At 37.7% G+C, this 19,791-nt stretch overlaps 1 protein-coding gene and 1 long non-coding RNA gene across 2 annotated transcripts; one reads left to right on the top strand and one right to left on the bottom strand.

Annotated features, from left to right (window-relative positions):
- Positions 1–833: 833 nt before the first annotated feature.
- LOC141445208 (uncharacterized) lies at positions 834–6,595 on the bottom strand. Its single transcript, XR_012453296.1, has 2 exons — positions 6,020–6,595; positions 834–2,603 (listed from the first exon to the last, which is right to left on the bottom strand). It is a non-coding gene; the product is annotated as an uncharacterized lncRNA (long non-coding RNA).
- Positions 6,596–10,325: 3,730 nt separating this feature from the next.
- LOC141445209 (uncharacterized) lies at positions 10,326–15,273 on the top strand. The gene is made up of 2 exons (XM_074110994.1): positions 10,326–13,151; positions 13,874–15,273. Exon 2 carries the CDS (start codon positions 13,891–13,893, stop codon positions 15,271–15,273), a length of 1,383 nt encoding a protein of 460 aa, XP_073967095.1. The 5' UTR covers positions 10,326–13,151; positions 13,874–13,890.
- Positions 15,274–19,791: the final 4,518 nt, after the last annotated feature.

The following is a 19,791-nucleotide window of genomic DNA, read 5'->3' as shown; positions in this document are numbered from 1 at the left end:
TGCCTTCATCATTGCGAAAGCATATGATTTCCCATAAGAACCGCACCAAAAGTAATATTATTATTATATTGTTTGTTGCAAACTCTAATTGCTTACGTGCAATATCCGCAAATTATTTTAACCAAAGGTTTAGCTCTCGTTCAGCTTATATTTATTGCTAAATGACAACATCCTTAAACTAAACCATAATGACAAGTATCCTGATATTACAGTCCTTAGCCGGAAGATATCCACTGCTGATCAAAGGCCTAGCTCCCTCTTAGAACGCCACAATGAACGACAACTCGCCACTTGCATCCACCGGTAACTCTCACGATATCGTCAGTCTACCTGGTGGGAGGCCTGCCAACGCTTCGTCTTCCGGTTCGTGGTCGCCACTCGAGGACTTTTCTCCCCCAACGGTTATCTGTTCTTTGAGCGATCTGGCCCGCCCATTGCCACTTCAAATTGCATATATTTTTCCAGCTATGTTATTCCGGATACATCACGCAAAGAAACTCCAAGCATAGCTCACTCCATAGCTCGTTATATATTAGAGTAAATATTACTAAATAAATTCATACCGAATGAGTTGTTGATCCTAATGCCGTTCACCTGTTTCTTAATGTTATTGTGCACAGTAGAAAGCTAAATGGCAAATTAGCCTCTAAGTCTTGCTTACTGTGCAGTATGCATTCTTCCACATGAACTTAATTGAACTCTGTGCTTCTAGCTGTATTAGCTGCTTCTCGTATATTTTAATATAGTAATATTTTTAGTAACAGAGGTCACTTTTGGTTGCCTACCTATACATGACTAGCAAGTTAACCAAGTCATTTACTAGCCCACGACACACATAATTATAAGGTAAGAAGTACATTTAACATTTGACTAACAAAAATAAGCATTTTAAAGCTTTTTCAAATGATTCTCTAAATCGAAAATTTATCTGAGCAAACCTATAATGTTTTTGAACGACCTATCCAACGACAGGTACCTACTTACCTACCCCAAACTATATGGGGATAGATGATAAAAAAGTTTTTAATTTATGAGAAGGAGAGAAACCAAAAATAAATGTTTATGAAAAAAATATTTTACCACCCTATCCGTATAGTTCATCTTGTATACTAATGCGATATTACAACTTTCTAGCACTAACTACCCTGACTAAAACAATGTATTTACTGTAGTATACAATTTGTATAAAATGTATGTAGGTAAGTACAGTCAACGTCATAAATAGTGATCACTTTTGTCCCTCGTCACTTTAACGTCATGTTTGAAAAGCCACAGGTACAGACATTATCACTTATTTATGACGTTGACTGTACTTTAAAAAAAAGAAAAATCTTATTTTCTAGCGTGAGTGAACTATATTTGCAATTGTGCATATATGTGCATGCGCATGCGATAGAGTTTTCAAGACAGTTACATGGGAAAGTCAGGATAAAAAGCAAGCAAACCATTGCTAACAATTAAATTTCTCATGGGATGTCCAAGGAGGGAAAATGTATTTATATGTTATATGTACATACAAAGCTTAGTTAAAACTAATAACTACCGAACTGATAAGAGTAAATTGAGTACAGTTTATGATGCGATAAATAGCGTTAAATGATCGTGACTCCGAATAACGCATTTCCTAAACGAGGACTTAGAATTACCTCCAAAGCAATTAGTGTGCAAGGTAAACTACTAGTTACTTTAACACTGGGATGGGAATATAAAATATTATTGACCTGACCGAAGATGTTGCAATCGCAAAGTAACCATTACAGCCGGCGTAAACTAGTTACATCTAGCGGTTATGACTGAGTGTAAACATCGGCAACAGCTTCGATTTCCCCTTCGGACCATAGGGTACACTTACTGTTAAATGTTCAATTAAGATATACCCTTGATTGGAAAAGAAAGAATTTTTGACCTAATCTGACCCTGTGTTCTATAAAATGAAAAGATTATGAGAATATCTCTATCTTGAATACCCACATTCATTTTCGCTACTTATTGATGGGTTTTGCCTATTGGCACCTAACCTACATACTAAATTTAAGTTGAAATATTAATTCCACTCGAACAAACATAACTAGTTACATTACATTACAAGTTAATAAAAACATCACCAAAATGTAAGCACTAGGTGCAAGTATTTGGAATGGAATATTACTGCGTCGACATCGACGACCGGATGGCCAAGTGGTTAGAGAACCTGACTACAAAGCTTGAGGTTCCGGGATCGATTCCCGGCCGGGGCAGATATTTGTATGAATAATACGAATATTTATTCTCGGGTCTAGGATGTTTAATGTGTATTTACATGTTGTTCTCTCTATTTGACACAATGGCTTTTTCAGATACCATGCAATTTTCAATTCGGTAGAGGTAAGTACATATTTTAAAAATCTAGTATCTTAATGGATTATAGCGGTTACCTAAGAAACAGTAAATCATATTGGTTCATTCTTTTTAGTCTTCTTCTGTCTCAGTTTTACTTTAACCTACAGTAGGTACTTACTGTTGGCGCAGCTTCTTGGGTCAGGCAAAGCGAGTCTCCTCTGGGCGTCGGCGACACATAGCACAGCCAGCAAAGCTGTGACTGCCAGACAAGTATGCCGGCTCATCTGCACAGAAAAACAATTACAACATACCTCAACACGTCGGCTCATTAAAAGAATAAAACATGATTATGTGCAATCATATATAAATCTACAACTCAGTTTCCAGTTTTCCTTGATGCTAGGGTATAGTCTGGCTGGGGTCTGGGAATAGTCAACCGATTCTTTTTCTTTACGCGTTCCTAAGCACAAAGGATATTGACAGACAGACGTACTGATAACGAAGTGCTTCCAGAATTCCTTTTGAGGTATGGGGCGCGGAACCCTAAAAAATTGGCCAAGTGCGAGACAGACTGAGGGCTCTGTACAAATTTAAATTAACAAAAAAGTAAAACCGACTCCAAAAAAATAACAAAAAATGGAACCGACTACAAAACCCTTGAAAATATTTTTCTAGGTAATACGTACTAGCTCGAAGTTGGTGCCTCAGCACGACCCAGCAGGAGGGGACAATTATAGTCGTCTACCTCTTTGACATACTATGGGTTTCGGTTTCAATCCCTCCTGCTGGCTCGTGCTGAGGCACCGACTTCGAGCTAGTAGGTACCTACCTAGAAAAATATTTTCAAGGGTTTTGTAGTCGGTTCCATTTTTTGTTATTTTTTTATTTTTTTGGAGTCGGTTTTACTTTTTGTTAAAAAAAATCTTTTTTCTTTTAGATACGTGTGCTGTGAGGGTTTTGCTAATCTTTTTTTCCATATATAAGTATATTTCGTGCAGTACCTGCAGTACCTGTCCTATCATTGGTCATAGAATAACTAATAATACTACTTTGGGTCTTGACTGCGTCGACACCTGGTTATAGGTATGCGTGGAAAAAAAGGTACAATTTAAGTAGATTAGTAATATATTTGGCGTCAAGTGCAACGATATAGCCGCTGAAAACACCATGGCAGCCAGTATCTCTCATCGATAGAATACCAATTATGGTAACATAAGGGCACATGGGGCCCCCAATGTCCGATGTGTTCGCTTGAACTAAAATACTTAGGGGCTGTTTCACCATCCATTGATTAGTGTTAACTGGCGGTTAGGTGTGATGCCGTCTCTATTTGTTTAGTTCGAATAGACGGAGACGGCATCACATTTAACCGACAGTTAACACTAATCAATGGATGGTGAAACAGCCCTTAGTGTTTTTACTGTCAATGAATTTGTTTTTCTACGTTTCAATGTGGCCCCAGATTCGTTGGTGCCCAAGGGCCCCCGGCATGAACTAAGACGGCCCTGATGGCAGCCAAAAGATTGCTGATGAAAGACACAGCTGTGTGCGACGTCCAATATTTCGTTAGGGTTGCGTACCTTAAAGGTACGCCAGGCTCCGATCTAAATATAATGATAATATCATGTCGTGAAACAAGAAACAAGCCCTCTTGTTCTGAGAGGAGGCCTATGCCCAGCAGTGGGACGTATATAGGCTGGGATGATGATGATGATGATGTGAAACAAGAATTATTTTTCCTAGTCGACATTTTATTTGTAGATTTGTCGATAAATCTTGACCTGAGATTATAGCTGTGTCAAGTTTGGTAGGGTTTCGTGTTAACACAGGTACGCGTAGATATTTTAAATATGGCTCCCTATCAAAGTAGTAGTCGCACCTGTCAGAGTGGTGAAATAGGGCCCAGAACACTTATTTAACTATTATGATTACTTTTGTAACTATTATGAATGCTTGGCTGTCACTCCGTCGTCCGTCACCGTCTCAGGGTGTTTATTCAAAAAGAACAGGTACCTACTCGTAGATGCTTAGATTTTAACAGTGTTTATTTCTGTGATCGTCGCTAATAATAATATTCGCTAAAGTTAAAAAGCAATTGCTTGATCCTAATACTGGAAATTGCACGAAATCCTTCGTGTTACCGTCGCGTCGTGTACGTCCGACTCGCACTTGGCTCGTTTTCTTAATCAATCAGTTATAAAAAACACTAGATCTAGCGTGTAAAACTTAGCATCGTGATTTTGCGGATTTTGCAAAATACTTATAAGTACTTTTTTTGACAACTTCGCTTTCGAATTTTCACTTGTGATTATCGTAAAGCTCTACACCTAATAGGGAGTTGGACCTACACCTACCTAGTTTTTATCGGATTTAAGCCGTTGGTATTGGTAGACTTTTTGTTCTTTTGTCGAGTTGTAGTAATTTTATTTTCCAAAATACGTAAGAGGGGCGAATTTTCGTGCTTGCTCATAATCATCATGACAATCTTGAAAGATGTTTGGGGTCTTCGGACCTTTATCGCCGGATACTAACACCGCATAGCTGACTCTTAGGTAAGATTTGAGGATTTAATATTTTAAACTTTAAACTATCAATTCCCAGCTCGAGAACGAAATGGCTAATTCTATTCAAACGTTCGTGATAAAATGGTATACTGGATGGAACTGCGGGACAGGGTCGCGGTCGATACGGCTCATACGGCGGCGGCGAGGGCGACGACGCCCAGTTTAGCAGGCATTCCGAGTCGACGAAAGTGGTCACTGGTAAGCCGACGAGTCCGTATTATCAACCTACGAGTTCGCTTTCTTTTATTTATGCAGACTTCGACTGCCTGAGGACAATCGATACGTGAGATGAATTTATTTTGTTGTATTTGTGAAAGCAAAACCCGCCTTGCTGACCTCCTTGCTGCGAGTTTAAACGTTTGCGTGAAATGGTGTTCAACGCGAGAAATCGTCGATTTGGGACGCGTTTTACGGTGACGGAAAGCTGCGTCTCTCGCTTCATTATCCGTCACAATGTTTACCGAGCGTCGTTACAGCTTCGGACCATTAGGTAATAGCTTGCAAAGAGATTGTAACGTACCGTAGTCGCATCAATATCAGAATTTGGTAACTGAGCGAAAACTTATATTGAAAACCTTCTAAAATTCAAAATATTTGATTTATTAAAATTTATATATGAAATTTGAGTGATTCCATACAATGCCTTATATGATTGATCCTACATGAATAGAAGGCACATGTAGTGCCCCTACCAAATCAAACAACGATGACGCAAAAAAATATCCCGCTAAGGTAACAAAATAATATTCTACTAATTACGTACATATTTTTAAATAAAATAAATCATAATAAATTATTTTAGTTACTACAAGTACTGAATTTTTTTCACGCAAGCAAGAAACAAAAAGCCAAATTAAACAGAATCCACACCCCTATTCATTACATTCCATTCGGAATTACATTTGAAATTTACCACGAGCTTTGCGGTGAAGGAAAACATCGTGAGGAAACCTGCACAAACCTGCGAAGCCATTCAATGGTGTGTGTGATGTTCCCAATCCGCACTGGGCCCGCGTGGGAACTATGGCCCAAGCCCTCTGGTTCTGAGAGGAGGCCTGTGCCCAGCAGTGGGACGTATATAGGCTGGGATGATGACATCCCTATTCATAAACCACCCTCTCAGATAGAACACTCACGTTGTTTATTTGCTTTGTTTATAACACCTTTGATTGTAATGTCACAGGTGTAGTGGTACAAGCTCCGTGCAGTGCAGGTGCTCCCGGTATTGTACCTCGCTGTTGGGTGTGGGTCGTGCGTGCGGCGTTAAGAAGCGGCGGGACACGGGCGCGTGTGTAAAGCGCGGCGACTTCGGAGGGACTGGCGCAAGCGCAGGTCTCTTCTCTAATTAAGCCTCCGCCCCATTCAGTCACTTTCACTTCCAATATGAGAGAAGACTCGTCGGCATCGCCGCGCCTCTGCGCCGCTTAGGACACGGAGACCTTCGGAGGTCACAGCCGGACACAAATGAGGTTGCATAACAAACCTGTGCCTACTTTTGAAGCGGTAATTTGGGCTTCAAATTTCAAATAGACATTACACGTAATAACCATTCCCTTTACTTGCTTGTAAAGGTATTCGGCGTGAATAGATGACGATCAAAGTTTTACTTTAATGGTCTTAACTGTTTTCTGAATTATAGTAGTCGCTCCATTGAAAACAAATTAAGCTTTAAAATAATTTGTATGTTTAGATATGCATCTAATGAACTGACATGTTCTGTAAATAGCTACATTATGAGTCAAGAACGAGGGGATACAAGAATTAAGGTCAACCAGTATAGGTAGGTATAATACAGAAGATGCACTGCAGAATTCTTGACCTCGTGATGACACAGGTTGTATAAATATCGACTCGGCCAGGCCAGGCTAAGCATCTAAGTACGTAAATTTCATTTTATGCATGATTCAGCAAAGCATGTATGTATCATACACGAACATTGCGCTTCGGTTATTTTTACAGATTTACACAACGTTGTTGATGCTTCCGGATCTTTCCGCGTTAACGAATAGGTACTTCCTATGCGCCGATAATCGATTTATTATAATGTAGTTATGATCATAATTCATAAATTAACAGATCTATAAGGTACTTATAAAAATAAAGTGGAATTCTACCTACCTACGCCGCGTAACCATAATATACTTAAGTACCTAGGTACCTAACATATGAAGACGTGTTAGGTACCTACATGAAGATTCTATGTATGTTAGAGGCCGGCAAGGAATTGGAATCCCCTCTGGTGTTGGTGGTGGTCATCAATCACTTGCTATTAGGTGACGACGAGCTGCATTGGCCACCATATTAAAAAAAAAACATGTAGGTACCTAAATTTTTGTATTTTGTACGGAATATTCTACCTATACAGTACTCTTATTTTATAAGTTAGGCTGCTCAAGCAAACTTCGCTTAGCCGTAATAGATTTTCTTCTTAATTTGGTATATTTACTACCAACATGATATCTTTTATTAACAAAACTTACTTGGGTATTTGGTTAAAGCTGCCATAACTAGGGTAGAGCTGGTAAGGGATCGCTATAAATGCTTTGTGCTACTTTCTGTTAATTGATCACTTTATAATAATAATCAAGTTCGTATCGGGCCATGTGCAATGAAAGGTTCCGTACTTAATATGCGGGAAATATTCAATATTAGCTTTTATCCGCGACTCCGTCTGCAAAAAATTCGTTTGTAGCTCTACCGCGGGAACTATGCAATTTTCCGGAATAAAACTATTCTTTATCCTTCCCAGGCTCAGTTCTTCATAACCATATAAATCGGTTCAGCGGATTAAACGTGAATAGGTAACATACAAACATACTTTCGCATTTATAATATTAGTAAGGATTAAGTTTCGGTTGACTATAGGTACACTATACTCTAACTGGATAAGCCTCCTAGGGTGTGCTGTGATATATGTTTTCCTTTTATATTTAATGTCACTGAGTGTTTAATGTTATATTAAATTAATATATTTTTCACCTCAGCAGCTCAAACAGGCAGGTTTTGCTATGAAAAATCAGTGAGCAAAATCGCATTTTGCTCACTCCGTGAGACAAAGTAGCTTTTTAATTATTTTTTTTAATTCTGAGGACAGTGCTGGGTCCACTCACTGAATTCCAAATATTTGAACTTGACTTAGATCTGTCACTTTCACTTCAATATGAAAAAAGCGAGAGAGGATCAAATCGATACTAAGTTCGATTTTCAAATTCTGTAGGCCTAAAAAGAAACAAACAAACGTTCGGATACACACATATAACCGCAAAATTACAAAACGTCTGTTATATTAAGTATATAGTGCATTATTAGAGGGATTTAGTATAGCACTTATTGTTCGAAGCTTGTACGGTGCTTTTCTCAAATATAAACTAAAAAGATAAATTAGCAAACAAAACGAGCATAAATGAACGAATATCCCGCTCAATTTTACTTTTTTCTAAGTTTTTTTTTTACTTTTTAATTAAGCAAGAAGCATTATACCAACCTAATAAAAAATACTGTGTTGACCTTTAGCATTAAAAATATGTCAATAATTAATTAATTATAATAAGGACAAATTGAAAAACAAAAACACGAGGTGAAATTAAAAAAAAACATAGTGAATTATATGACAGCGAAATATTTCCGAAATGTTACAATTTTCCCACTCTTTTAATAAAGTATGCAACCTCGTTGTACGAAAGCCGCTGCTGTTTTTTTTTTTATAAAATCGTTCCGTATACCTACTGCCTATCTCTTAAAGTTGGATCAAATATTTGTCAAATTGAATGAATTTGCAAGTAATCTATTTATATTCATGTTTCAAACAATAGAAATCCTAATAAAATCATATTTAAAGGTTTATTTTTATACTGGATACTTTTTCGTTCCATATTCAAAACCTGTCTACTTACCGGAGACTTTTGATCGTTGTCTGGCATTCTTAAGTGACTTTTTAAAGATGTAATGGCGACTGTATGAATCATTTTCGAGAAAAAGTTTTAAATATGATTAGTAAGTACTATATTTATTTCTTAACAATCGGATTATATTTTAAAGTTTTTGATATTTTTTGTCTTCTAAATATATGTGGTTTTATTTTAACCTTTAATTTAAATTAAATGTTCTCGCCAAAGTTTTTTTGCATCTCGTGTGTTTGAATCCCTCGCTGATCTCAGATTCTAACCTAGAATCACTCGCTATCGCTCGTGATTCAATTGTAGAATCCTTCGCTTACTCGGGATTCAAAATCAACACTCGCACCAAAAAACGACTTTGCTCTCTTGTTGCACAAATAACTATTTTTACATTTGCCTCTAGCAAAAATTAGCACTCTTAAGGCTATTTTTTGCAAAAACTTATATATAATGTAGACTTATCCAACGATACCTACCCCACACTATGGGTTTTCTCTTATATGAACAAAGAAAAAATCAATATTTTATTTTAACTACTTTTTGTCGGCGTGATCGATTTGGATTACTAGCAGCTCGTCTCTGAGGTAAGCCGTGGACAGATGTACGGACATGGAAAAAATAAAAGAGTTGAAGTTGTAGAACTACGAAGTCTACGAAACCCTAAAAACCGGCCAAGAGCGTGGTGTTGGACACGCCCAAAATAGGGTTCCGTAGCCATTACGAAAAAATTAAGTAATATTTTTCTAAGGATTTCGTATTTTATACGAAATCTTCCAAGTTTAGGTATATTTTAGGCTGCTATTCTCAAGCAAACTTAGCCGTTATAGTTTTCCTTGAAAGTTTGGTTTATGCCTGCTTTTATTCTCTTATTCTAACATAGTCTTAATAATTAAGTACACTTACTAACCTATATAAATGTATTATTTTAGAACATAACATAACTGCTCCATAATCCCGAGGTGGGCGTAAACAGCTGCGACACAGTTCATACTATTGCAGCTGCTTACGATGATCTAATTATTTTAAAACATGTATGTTATTATGTCCAGTAAAAAATCTTCAAATCTTTAAATTTACTAACTACCATCCTGATTTTTTTCAAATTTAGCCACCCACCGGTTTAGATTTTAGAGGGGGGATGCTCGATTAATGATTTTAAAAGACTTTTCCAACGATACCTCACACACACTATAGGGTTGGATGAGAAAAAAAATCACTCCCACTTATACCACGTCTATAAAAAATACCTAAAAAAAATTTTTTAATTTTTTTATTGTAGGTACCATTTTGTCGGCATAGTTTACATATTGCAAAATTACAGCTAGCATTGGTAGTCCCTGATCAAAGCCGCGGACGGGCTGACAGACAGACAGACATGGCGAAACTATAAGGGTTCCGTAAACTATAAGGGTTCAGGGCTCTGGAACCCTAAAAAGAGCTCACAAACCCTACATAAGCATACTTACACATCAAAGATTTTTTACCTTTGTTACATCACGCAGCTTCTTTGATAAAAAGTGACTTTGATAAAGAGGAAGCTCTGTCGCGACACTTCCGCGAAATGTATATTGTCTATGGCAATGCCTTTAACTCTATGGTAAGTTAGTCTATGACTTCCTGTTCTGTCGATCTGTCATAGTTCAGTTGGCGCGCTCGCGAGAGTGACTTTTCTAGTTAATGTTCAGTATTCAGTTTACTAGAGTCAGTGTCGTGTTCCTGGAATAATGGTCACATCGCGGGCGACGCAGCTATGAAAGCTAAGTACTATAATAAGTATACCAAGTGCCAAGTAGCATTATGGGTGCCTTAGATTTATCATATACCTACATTAACCTGTAATAACCAAATGTCCGATAGAGACAGATATCTTGATAATTGTGGTCTGTGTGACCAATGCTTTGACTCCTAATGTGAGTAGTTAGTGGCTTGTCCACCTGGCGCCGAGACTGAGGTCTCAGAATATGAAAGCGATTCCCATGTTAGACTAACTCTTCATGGTCCCTGTGGATATGAGGGGGGAGCTGCTCCACAGTCTGCCTTGCAGTATGAGCACAGTGGGTGACCTGCGGCGATCCCACTGGATGTTTAATATACAGGCTCCGAGAGTGCCGATATAAGCACATATATCGCTAGAAAGAAAGCATATGTTTGTATCTACATAATTGTACATAACTTAACTGATGATGATAACCATATAAGTTCACTAGGTAAACCTAAGACACCTATTAGGGCTCCATGCAGTGGAGTCATACTTTATCTACTCCAACAGGTGGTGAATACAGTAAAGCGAAGCAGACTAAGTCCACGGAGCTGAACACAGATGGCCTGACTAGGAGTATACAGGTATGAGTCGCAATCTTAATCACTTGCATACTATAATGAGAATACATAGAGTTGATGCATTGTTCAACCAGGGCAAGTGTCGCTGCCCTGTCTATGTAGGTACGTTAGGTAATGATGTAACGGCCTAGGATAATAAACGTGGCGACAAATGGTGGAGATGAGCTGGGATTATAAGACTCAAATTTAACCATAAGTAAGTTGAATAATGCATTGACTGACTAATTAAAATTTAATTGAAATAAAAGCTCATTGCAAGTTTGCGACTCACAGCGACATCTGTTGTTCACTCCTGAAACTAAGTTTTAATTTTGACCTAAACATGTACATACATACCTGTATATTGTATAGAATAAACAATTTGTAAAGGAGTTTCTTAAAATAAGCCTAGTTAAACAACTAATTATATGTACATAAGAAATACCTATAAACTATAAAACATGCAAATTATAATTTCGAGAGTAATATAAGATCATGACGATCATCTGAAGAAGGCGAAAATGACTTGCTTGCTGGCGGGTGCGAGCCTCGTTTTGTGCCGTCCTGCTCACGTTAATAGAATTTAATATGAGAGCGAGCGGGACGGTGCGATCCGGACCTCGATTCTAGAATTTCTTAGTAACCAGCGGGTTACGTTGGTTAGGTCAGTTACACATGAACAGAAACTGACTTATCCCTTTTTAGAAAATTAATCGTGAATAGTAAATGGCATTTCAAATTGCATAGAACTGTACTCTCAAATAAATCAAGTAAAAATATGAGATTGTTTACTAATACGTATATTACCAATATATTACGCTTGATTATATTAGTCCAATTTTAATTCTATAATTCCACATTTGCTGTCATGTATGGTTATGGTAAGTGTGCAATGTACCTAAAGGTCGTTATGTTGGCATTACTGGCAATATTTTATCTCTAATAGGCTAATAGTTTAGGACATGAAATACTAGAAACCGGAAGTAAAAGCAAGCTCCAATGGTGCATTTCTCTACGAAAGATTTAGGTCAAGTACATTATAATACATCACTATTGGATTTTTACGACAAATCAACTAAGAAAGTTAATACGCACACTTGCTATTAAAAAATAAATCCTTAATTTTAGCAATATTAACAAGTTAATAACGTGAGATTAAAAAGTTTGATATAAAAAATTAAATTGTCAGAAAGACGAGCGGGAAAGGCGCGGCCATTTTTTTTCTTCTCTCTAGTTTTCACCACCGAACCGACGACGGCTGAAAACGTGAAAATTTTACTTAAAGTGATTACAGTGGAAAAAGTTGTATAAAACGTGAAAATAAACACCTAGCGAGTGTTGTATTATACTTAGGTAAGTCTCATAGAACGTTTTACTATATTTTACCAAGTTTAAAGCCAAAATCGCTACGCGTGTACATGGCTGATGGAAACCAGCAATTTTACTAGGAGATTACTCTTGAACTACGACTCGATGATCTGTGTAACAAATGAATAACGAGTGTTTTGTATGTGTTTTGTTCATTTTACTGGATTAGTAACAAAATAGCTTCTCTGCGTCGCGTTATTCGTCTTTGAGCAGACAAGCAGATAGCTTAGCGCGTAAGCGCACACACAAGTTACAAGTTTAAGTTCAGAAAATAAGTCTAAACTTTACTAAGATCATTATTAGTTTAATTGAATCTTGTTTGAACGTGTTTAAGATGACGATTACTACGATTTCTGTTTGCTGCCCAGAACAAACTTAGGTACCTGCCTACCTATGTAGATAGCTTACTCTCTGTGGGTTTCTTACGGAATAAAGACCGTGTGGTCGAATGTTCTAGTTCGAATCTAAGAACAAAATTTATCCCGATTTTAAAGTTTTAATATTGTGATGTTTCAAAGTTTAAATGTTACACATAATACTTAAAGGGCATACACATTACGCGAGAACGCTGCCACTGCCGCCAACGATAAGAGGAATTAAGGAGGATAATTCTAATTCGATTCAAATACATAAAAACTTCACGGATACGAGCGTGCGAACGTCATTTCATTCGGCATAGACCAAGGTATGTTTTAAGTCATACTTATTATTAATTTGAGAATACTACGCAATAATTTCATTTACCGACGGCTCACAAAGTGTTAATGTTTACATTGCAATTTATAAATAAGTACTAGTCGAAATAAAATACAATGATGCGTGACATGCATAAGTGACGGTATATAACTATGTACCTATGTATAACGACTACTAAACAAAATCTAAGTCTAATTATTTCTGATGTAGCTGTTACTCATGTGTGTGAATATTTAAGTGCAACACAGTGAAAAGTCAGTTTGAATTAATGATAACAAGCCATACAAGTAAGCAAGTGTTGCCACATATGAAAATAAAAATTCAAGTAGTAGAATCTTGGTGCAAGCTTATAACTTATAAGAGAATTATTTTACGTCAAGTAAACTATATCATTATTCATCATTATTAATCATTATTTTAATTTTTGCCATTCTACTGTAATTTACATTATGAATACTGTGTCGTTATAAATAATAAATAATGTGATTACTTACATTACATCCACAATTTCACATTCATTTATCATATTAGCAATGAGTACAGTCAGATGCAATTTCTCACTTCAAAAACTTTAATATATTATTCTGACGATGCCAAATTGTTACCCACAATTAGGTAAAACTTAAGACACTGGCCAGCAAGTCATATACATTTTTTTAATGATTCATTATTTATGTTTGCATGTTATTATGGTGTTAAATTTAATTTCAGCATTCTACTTAACCATTATGGAAGAAATATTGTTAACTCGTTTGTCCACATTTGTCAAAGAAATTAAATGTTTATCAGAACAAGCTCTCAATCTCTGCATTACGTTAGACAACAACAATTTGGATAATGCCAAGGTGGTTACAGCTAAATTAAAGTCTATTTTGTCTCGCTTCACATCTGAACTGTACAACTACTTCAACACATGCAATAACCCGAACCCGGACCAAATTTCTGATTTTACAACCGATCAGTTGCAAGGAGAGGTAGTGTTGGCTGAACTCGAAACCAAAATAAAGTTGAAGTCTGAGGAAACCACAACATCAAGTAAAGAAAACGCACAATCATCATACAGTAAGCTTCCAGATCTGACTTTGCCGGAGTTTAGTGGCAATGTACTTGAATGGCATCAGTTCTGGGACCAGTTCACGTCAAATATTAACCGGAGAAAGCTGAACGACGTTGACAAGCTGCTGTACCTCAAGGGTTCACTGAAAGGAGATGCGGCCAGACTTGTGGATGGATTTGATACCACAAATAAAAGTTATCAAATTGCTGTCAGTGCATTAAAGACAAGATATGGAAAAGAAAATGACATAATATATGCACATCACAAGGCCTTGAACAACGTCAAACGAGCTGAGAAAATGGAAGACTGCCGTGGAACGTTGGATGAAATTGAAAGACACTTGAGGGTGCTCCAATCAATGGGAGAGAACACCAGTTCCAATCATGTGCGATTCCTGCTTATGGAAAAATTCCCTAGTGAAATAATATACGAGGTAAAAATGAGACTGGGGTCCGATGGGAAGGAGACCGTTGAAGATATCCGCAGGCAACTGTCCATAATTATTTCTGCTAAGGAGGAATCGCAAAGAATGACACAGGAGAAGACCACGAGTGAGGCACCACAATATACAGTGGAAACTTTGCATGTCAAAGAGAAAACGCAACGGAGGGAATTCAGGAAAAACAAACCTCATAATGCAAAGCCTCAAAGAAATCACTTCACTTCACTTGACAACAAGCCTGGAACTAGCCATTGGAATTCAAGACCAAATAAAAATTATACACCAATGAAGAGAAAATTTGAACCTAAAAAGGAGACCAATGGAAGGTTTTATGGCCAAAAGAAAAGGAAGTGGTCATGCATTTTTTGCGGAGAAAACCATTATAATGTCTACTGTGGGAAAGTTAAAACCATTGAAGAAAGAAAAGCCAAATTGAAGAACAGGTGTTTCAACTGCTTTCGAGAAGGACACTTCCTTCAACAATGTGAACTCAAGAAGTTTTGTTACAAATGCTCTTCAAAGGGACTTCGACTTCGTCACCATAAGGCATTATGTCCTAACAACTTTACAAAAGGGAGGAAACAGAAAAGCCATCTACAAGCACCAGCGTGATGCATGTAGGCATGAAAGGCCCTACTGTACTTCAAACAGCTGTAGTTATGGTGAAAGGTGAAAATGGAAGGTCGAAAAGGTGTCGCATTTTACTTGACTCAGGAAGCCAACGGAGCTACGTGACTCGAAGCATTGCTGAAGAACTGCGACTAAAAACCGAAGAGGAAAATCACCTTTTCATCTTTACCTTTGGAACTAAAGTACCTCAAGAACTGGATAGCCCGATTGTAAAGTTGAATATAGAAACACGCACTAATAACATTAAAACATTGTTTGCTAATGTTGTCCCATCAATATCTCATAGCGTTCCCTACATGGATCAGAAACTAAACAACTGGAATCACATAGAAAATTATGTATTTGCTGACGATGGATCATTATCTGATAGAGTTGATATCCTAATCGGTAACGATTATTATTATTCGCTCATGGGTATGGAAAAATACAAATAAAGGAAGACTTATACTTAGTAGAATCCGAGTTAGGATGGATACTTTCAGGAGTCTCAAGAATGACCGCAAATAAATCCTGCGACGACTTGTCAGTAGTAACATACTTCCAAGCATCCTGTGAAACCAGACTAAACCGACCGGACGCACCAATAGACAATGGCAACTTAAAGTGCTTGTGGGACTTAGAGTCAATTGGGATCACCGACTCGCCCAAAATGGATCGAGATGTAGAAGCCATCAAACATTTTAATGAAACCACTGAAAACAGAGACGGTAGATACTATGTAAGTTGGCCATGGAACGAATATCCACCGCATATACCATCAAACTTTGGTTTGGCGTTCGGACGCTTAGTCAATTTAGTCAAGAGGCTAGATGCTGATACTCTGCGGAAATATGATGAAACATTAAAGGACCAATTAGAAAAGGAAATTATAGAAGTAGTACCTATCACACAGGCAAATGAAGAGAGCAATCCAATCCACTACCTACCTCATCACGGAGTTTCGGTACCTGGTAAATCCTTACGCATTGTATACGACGCGTCAGCCAAAACCAAAGACAACAAGTCTTTAAATGAACATCTTCATTGTGGCCCAATGTTGTTGGAAGATTTGACAGGTTTAATTTTAAAATTTAGATGCTACTCCATTGGAATCACAGCGGACGTTGAAAAGGCGTTTTTACAAATTGGACTTAAAGAACAGGACAGAGATGTGACAAGGTTTCTATGGCTTAAAAATATCCATAAGGCAGTAAATGAAGACAACCTTATGTACCTGAGATTCACGAGGGTTCCATTTGGAATCATCTCGAGTCCGTTCATGTTGAACGCCACTATAAAACATCACTTGTCAAAAGCTGAAAGCGAGAAAGTCAGAAAACTAGCCAACGATATATATGTCGACAACATTGTGACTGGAGCCAACAATACACAAGAGGCATTAGATTTATACTCGAAGTCTAAAGAAACATTTCAACAAATATCGATGAATTTAAGAGAGTGGAGCTCTAACTCCGAGGAACTAATGCATAGTATTCCTGATGCTGCTCCTGATAAAATTGTCAAGGTTTTAGGTTTGGACTGGAACCTGGAAGATGATACGCTTCACCTAAGGACTAAGGTACTCAACAATGCTAATACCAAAAGAGGTATTTTGAAAAGCATCGCATCCATTTATGATCCATGTGGATACACAGTACCCACGTTGCTATCTGCTAAACTACTGCTACAGGACCTATGGAAAACAAAAATAAAATGGGATACACCATTGCCCCAGGATATTGTTGATCAATGGAATGAAATTAAAGGAAACTTAGACGAAGTTAAAGAAACAAGTTTGACCAGACGCTACCTGAAAAATTCTCAAAACAATGATTGTCAGATTCACTGCTTCTCGGACGCCTCCACAAGAGCGTATTCTGCTGTGGTTTATATAGTAGGAAAGAATGAAAAAAGTTTTGTCATAGGAAAGTCACGCCTAGTGCCAATAAAAGACCAAGAGAATTTGAAGATACCACGACTTGAACTCTTAGGTGTACTTATTGGAAGTCGTTTGATAAAATACATAACAAAGTTCATTCACTTCAAGATAACCCAACAAGTACTCTGGACGGACAGTCAAATTGTGATCGACTGGTTCAATTCAAGCAAATTATTAACTCCGTTTGTAGCGAGAAGGCTTGAGGAGATTAAGAGAAATAAAGACTTGATTATCAGATATGTTCCTTCAGAATTGAATCCTGCTGATGTAGCTACCAGACCAACAAGTTTGAAGGAAGATAGACAAAGATGGTTGACCGGACCAGATTATCTGCTCGATGAGCCTGGTAAGTGGCCTGTAAGCACGGCTAGAGAACATACTCTTTTGGTTGGGGAGTGTCTATCGAAGACTGAAGAAGCTCGAGAAGATCCTGAAGCAATAGAAAAACAATCTGAAAAACAAGAAGTCATTGAACCACGAGATAGTACACTAAAAGAAATTAAGAAAATACAAGCCGAATACTTTCGAGAAGAAGTAGACGGAAAAGAAACTAATCTTAGTCGGAATTTAGGCCTATTTAAAGATATCGATGGCATTTTACGGTGTAAGGGTAGACTTAAATATGCTGAATGGTCATTTGACAAGAGGTATCCGATGATCATACCTAAAGACTGCGATTTCACAAATAAACTCATTAAAGACACACACGAAAAGAATTATCATGTTGGTGCCAACCATACATTGAGCTTAATCCGTCAATCTTATTGGATACCACAAGGAAAACGCTATGTTCAGAAGATCTTGAACAAATGCCCACGCTGCATGAAACATAAAGGCGGACCATTTAAGTTACCACCCACACCTGCACTGCCACATGAACGAGTTAATTATAGCAAACCATTTACGTTCACTGGAGTGGATTATTTAGGACCTGTGTTAGTAAAATCTGAGAAAGGAACAAGCAAAAGATGGATATGTCTGTTCACATGTTTAGCTGTTAGAGCAGTACACTTGGAAGTAGTTAAAGATCTATCTGCAGAAGAAGGACTGCTTGCTCTCAGGCGAATGATTTCAACTAGAGGAGTACCATCACTTATAACATCAGACAACGCTTTACACTTCAAACTGATAGCTGACATAGTAAAGAATGCATACTGTGTAGAAAATAAAATCAAATGGCGATTTATACCAGAACTGGCTCCATGGTTTGGAGGCTATTATGAGAGACTTGTTTCTCTCGTTAAGCATTGTATGCGAAGAACACTTCAAAAACAACTTTTATGGGACAGCCAACTGTCAACAATCACCAAAGAAATAGAATCCGTCATAAACACGCGACCTTTGACATGTGTTGATAATGAACTTGAACACATTTTGAAGCCAGTTGATTTCCTTCAAGTAGCTGGATGTATCTCGTTAAAGACAGCTAACAATCAACCGATACTACAAGGCACATCGACAAAAACAAATTTAATTCAAGGTTGGAGAAAAGCTCGCATCCTGCTAGAGGAATTCAAAGAAATGTTTCAAAATCGTTATCTACCTAGTTTACGTGAAAGGTATAGTCACTCGCATAAGCAACCTCGTATCATGTCAAGAGACATTCCTAAAGAAGGCCAAATCGTTCAGATAAAGGGTGATAATAAAAACCGAGAGGGTTGGAAAGTAGGAAAAATAATCGATCTGACAAAAGGATCTGACGGTTTAGTAAGGGTAGCTAAAGTGAAAGTAGGAGACACTATATTTACCCGTTCCATCGCGCATCTATATCCGTTAGAGGTGGAAGATAATGAACAACAGGAACCAATACCTCACAATCCAACTGAAAACGTTGAAACTCCAAGGTTATCTGAAATAGTACCTGAAGAGTCAGTAGTAAGCGGTGATATTGAGATGAATGAAACTGATGTTCCACCAATGGAAACGTTACCTGACAACGAGATGGAAATAGACTCAAGCAAAGGAATGACAAATGATTCCACAGATAGTACAACTGCAGATATAGAGATTGAGAGCAAAGATAAACAAGACGATTTAAAGAACGACACTAACATAATGAATGAAGATTCTTTGACAAACGAAGGTGGCAGACTAGAGACACAAACTGGACATAAACGAATTGCAGCGGTCCGGGCCCTTGAAAGGATAAGGGAATGGACGCGCAATCTAATGACACATTTACACTAATTTGTTCCCGGCCGGAGTGTCGCGACACTTCCGCGAAATGTATATTGTCTATGGCAATGCCTTTAACTCTATGGTAAGTTAGTCTATGACTTCCTGTTCTGTCGATCTGTCATAGTTCAGTTGGCGCGCTCGCGAGAGTGACTTTTCTAGTTAATGTTCAGTATTCAGTTTACTAGAGTCAGTGTCGTGTTCCTGGAATAATGGTCACATCGCGGGCGACGCAGCTATGAAAGCTAAGTACTATAATAAGTATACCAAGTGCCGAAGTAGCATATATGGGTGCCTTAGATTTATACATATACCTACATTAACCTGTAATAACCAAATGTCCGATAGAGACAGATATCTTGATAATTGTGAGTACTGTGTGACACAATGCTTGCAACTCCTAATGT

The sequence above is a fragment of the Choristoneura fumiferana genome, unplaced genomic scaffold (genome assembly GCF_025370935.1).
Source record: "Choristoneura fumiferana unplaced genomic scaffold, NRCan_CFum_1 Sck3bRy_56;HRSCAF=226_pilon, whole genome shotgun sequence".
Classification (NCBI taxonomy): Eukaryota; Metazoa; Arthropoda; class Insecta; order Lepidoptera; family Tortricidae; genus Choristoneura; species Choristoneura fumiferana.
The sequence above is the reverse complement of the archived record's forward strand: the minus strand, read 5'-3'. Positions and strand labels throughout refer to the sequence as shown.

Excerpts from the sequence above, each read along its gene's own strand:
- LOC141445209 (XM_074110994.1), top strand. The coding sequence starts at position 13,891 with ATGGAAGAAATATTGTTAACTCGTTTGTCCACATTTGTCAAAGAAATT.